Genomic DNA, 3,831 nt, shown 5'->3' with positions numbered 1-3,831 from the left:
GTACAGACCTGGGACTCGGGATGCAGGGGAGGCGTGGGAGTCAGGCCTGGGATTTGGGGTGCGAGCAAGGTGTGGGGTGCAGGCCTGGGTGTGGACCTGGCATTTGGAGTGCAGGGGATATGTGGGGTGCAGACTCTGGATGCAGAGGAGTACAGACCTGGCATTTGGGGCGCAGAGGAGGCGTGGGGCACAGACCTGGGCTTTGGAGTGCAGACCTGGGGTGCAGGGGGAGATTTGGGGTGCAGACCTAAGACTCGAGGCAGGCACGGGGTGCGGGGTGAGCCTCTGTTTCCACAGGCCGGGCAGCGCCGCGTGGCAAGGTCTGGCCCCAGCCCAGGTGCTGCCTGTGCACAGGGAGCCCATGGGCCACCAGCCAGTTTCATTAATTAGCAACTACGGCTGATGAGTTTCTGCCGGCCCAGCCGCATCATCACCAAACACACTGCTTCCTCTTTTCCTTTTTGCTTTTGCTGGCAGAAGCAGGTAAAAGCCCCCCCAAAATAATCCCGCTGGCCTGGCGTGTGACTGATGCTTGTGGGCACCCATGCCAGGGTGGGGGTGAGCTGGGTGGTCCATAGCAGGGTGCACCCTGAGGTGACCTTAGCTTAGGCCCTCAACTCCCCGCAGGGTTTTGGCCATGATGGAGGCGGCAGGGCTGGTGCCCAAGCGCATCCTGGTGACGGGTGGCACCGGCTTGGTGGGGAGAGCCATCGAGAAGGTGGTGGCTGATGGAGAGGGACGGCAGGATGAGGAGTGGATCTTTGTGTCCTCCAGAGATGCTGACTTGACGTGAGTTGACCCTGTGAGTTTTTGTTTGGAAAACTCCCTGGTCTGCTCCCTCGACGTCACCGAACCCAAAATTTTCCATCCCAGGAATTCCACAGAGACCAAAGCCTTGTTTGAGCAGCACAAGCCCACCCATGTCATCCACCTGGCCGCCATGGTTGGGGGCCTTTTCAAAAATATCCGCTACAACCTGGACTTTTGGGTGAGCACCTGGGGAATGGGTGGTATTATGGTCCCTATGGATGCTGCAACCCTCTACCCTCCCTGAGCTGTGGCATGGGGACGTGGCTTGCTCTGCTCCCAGGGCCAAAACAGACCTTTTCTGGTTTCTGGAGATATTACCCATAGGATGTAGTTTTGGGGGTCCCCACCCCACAGATATGACAAATCTCTCCATACCCAGAGGAGAAACATCCATATCAACGACAATGTCCTGCACTCAGCATATGAGATGGGGGTGCAGAAGGTGGTGTCCTGCCTCTCCACCTGCATCTTTCCAGACAAGACGACATACCCCATCGACGAGAGCATGGTAAGCATCTCCGTCCCCATGCACAGCCCAGGCAGGATCCCTGCACTGCTTAACTCCCTGCTTTCTTGTCCCCAGATTCACAATGGGCCACCTCATAGCTCCAACTTCGGCTACTCCTATGCCAAGAGGATGATCGACATCCAGAATAGGTGTGGAGGGGAACACAGGAGAGCCCTTACGGGCTGTGAACACCCTTCAGTTACCAGAACAGGGGGAATCTCCTGGGGCCCCCAGGAATTAAATGGATCTGGGGAGATACCTGGGCTCAGCAGATGGGAGATGCTGCTGGTTGGGGTCTTCTGGGGACAGCTCTGTGCTGGAGGGGTGGGTGACGGTGACTGGTTGACAACCCACCTGCACCTCTCCTGCTCTCACCCAGGGGCTACTTTGAGCAGCATGGCTGCCTCTTCACCGCCGTCGTCCCTACCAACGTCTTCGGGCCACACGACAACTTCAACATCGAGGATGGCCACGTCTTGCCAGGGCTCATCCATAAGGTCTACCTGGCCAAACGTGAGTGCAGCAGGACTTACAGCTTTTTTGGGGAGGGTTGTGGTGGTTTGGGTTTATTTTTTGCACCTTGCCTGCTCCACGAGCTGCTCTGTGGTGTAGCTGGGGTGAGTAGAGGAGGCTCTGATGCTCATGGACATGCTCTCCTTCCTCTTGCAGAGACCAGCTCTGCTCTGACCATCTGGGGCACGGGCAAGCCCAGGAGACAGTTCATTTACTCCCTGGTATGCATGGCCTGGGGAAGCACTCTCTTCCCACAGCTTGGGGAGGGCAGGGTATAAGGCTGGGGGGGCTGGTGCCTGGACCTCAGCAGGATCTGACACTGCCTGAGTTATCCTGGGCAGGGTTGGCCATCCTCAGGGTTGGATCCCCTTGTGATGGGAGGGCTGGGGGACAGCAGCCACCCCCCAAGAGCCATCTGCCCCTCCACAGGACCTGGCTAGGCTTTTCCTTTGGGTCCTGCGGGAATATGATGAGGTGGAGCCCATCATTTTGTCAGGTAAGGCCTATCTTCCCCCCTACAACACGGGCCTCCAGCCCCTTTCCAAGAACGTGGAGGAATGGCCACAATCATGCCCTTCTCCACAGTGGGAGAAGAAGATGAAGTCTCCATCAGGGAGGCAGCAGAGGCAATTGTGGAGGCCATGGACTTCAGGGGAGAGCTTGTTGTATCCTTCACTATAGACCGGCCCCCCTCACTTGCAGGGCTGCTGTGGAATGGGGGGGCATCCCACTTTCCAGCAGCAGCTGTAGGGCTCCAGGGGAGATGCTGTGGTCCAGAGAAGCACCCCAAACAACCCTCCTGCCCCAGCGCCTCAGGCATTGCTCCGGCTGCCCCAGCCAGGACATGGTGGGGCAGAGCAAGACCTGGTTTTCCCCCTTTGGTTTCCCTTAATCCCTCCTGCCCCAGTTCGACACCACCAAAGCAGACGGGCAGTTCAAGAAGACGGCCAGCAACGCCAAGCTACGGCGCTACCTCCCCAGCTTCCAGTTCACACCCTTCAGGCAAGGTGAGATCGGGGGCTTCACAAAACAGAGGTCCTACCCACTGCAATTAACCTTGGTGGCATCAGGTGGTCCATCTTTTCAATACTTAAAAGGGGCTTATAAGAAGGATGGGGACAGACGTTTTAATAGGGCCTGTTGGAATAAGACGAGGGGTAATGGTTTTAAGCTGAAAGAGGGCAGATTTAGACTAGTTCTAAGGAAGAAGTTTTTGACAATAAGGGTGGTGAAACCCTGGCCCAGGTTGCCCAGAGGTGGTAGATGCCCCATCCCTGGGAACATCCCAGGTCAGGTTGGACGGGGCTCTGAGCACCCGGCTCTAGTTGAAGGTGTCCCTGCTCACTGCAGGGGGGTTGGACTAGATGGCCTTTGAAGGTCCCTTCCAACCCAAACCATTCAATGATTCTATGAATGAACTGCATTCCCTATCCCAAAACCCATCCCATCTTCTCCCTCCCCAGCCGTGAAGGAGACCTGCTCCTGGTTCAATGCCAACTATGCCAATGCCAGAAAGTGATGGGCCAAGGTGGTACTGGGACTGGCGTCACCCGGCACCGGCAACATCCTCTTCATCTCAGGGTTGTCCTTTGCTGGGGCAGAGGACGGGGTTGGGGGGGGGGGACAGTGACATTTCCAAAGTACAAGGGGACCAGAGCCCAGGGAATAACCCCCACATTCCTGCCCACTGCTGGAAGCAGTGTGGGATGCCCAGGGCAGGCAGGGAAAGGAAGGTTGGGACACCCTGGAGGCTCTGGGACCCCAGACAAGGTGGTAGCCACCAGCTGGAGCCACCACCATTGCCTTGGCCGTATGCAGGAGGCTTGCAGCTCCTGCTGAGCTGTAATAGGCTACACTGCTAATTACCTGTAATTAAGGCTGTAATAAAGGGAAGGTGATCAGGGTTGTTTCTCCAGTGCAGGAATGGCAGCTTGGCATTTGCTGTTGCTTTTGGCACGTGGGAATGGTCCCAAAGCGCCCCCCCGGCAAAGCCAGCCCTG

General features: G+C 57.2%; 1 protein-coding gene across 1 annotated transcript; it reads left to right on the top strand.

Moving 5' to 3' along the window:
• Positions 1–637: 637 nt before the first annotated feature.
• Positions 638–3,350, top strand: TSTA3 (tissue specific transplantation antigen P35B). The gene is made up of 10 exons (XM_010291379.1): positions 638–789; positions 874–988; positions 1,190–1,318; positions 1,394–1,467; positions 1,698–1,831; positions 1,988–2,052; positions 2,261–2,327; positions 2,417–2,496; positions 2,739–2,838; positions 3,295–3,350. Exons 1-10 carry the CDS (start codon positions 638–640, stop codon positions 3,348–3,350), a joined length of 972 nt encoding a protein of 323 aa, XP_010289681.1.
• The last annotated feature ends 481 nt before the right edge of the window (positions 3,351–3,831 follow it).

This window comes from Phaethon lepturus, unplaced genomic scaffold, assembly GCF_000687285.1.
Source record: "Phaethon lepturus isolate BGI_N335 unplaced genomic scaffold, ASM68728v1 scaffold26817, whole genome shotgun sequence".
Lineage (NCBI taxonomy): Eukaryota > Metazoa > Chordata > Aves > Phaethontiformes > Phaethontidae > Phaethon > Phaethon lepturus.
Note: the sequence above shows the minus strand (reverse complement) of the source record. Positions and strands in the feature narration are given on the sequence as shown.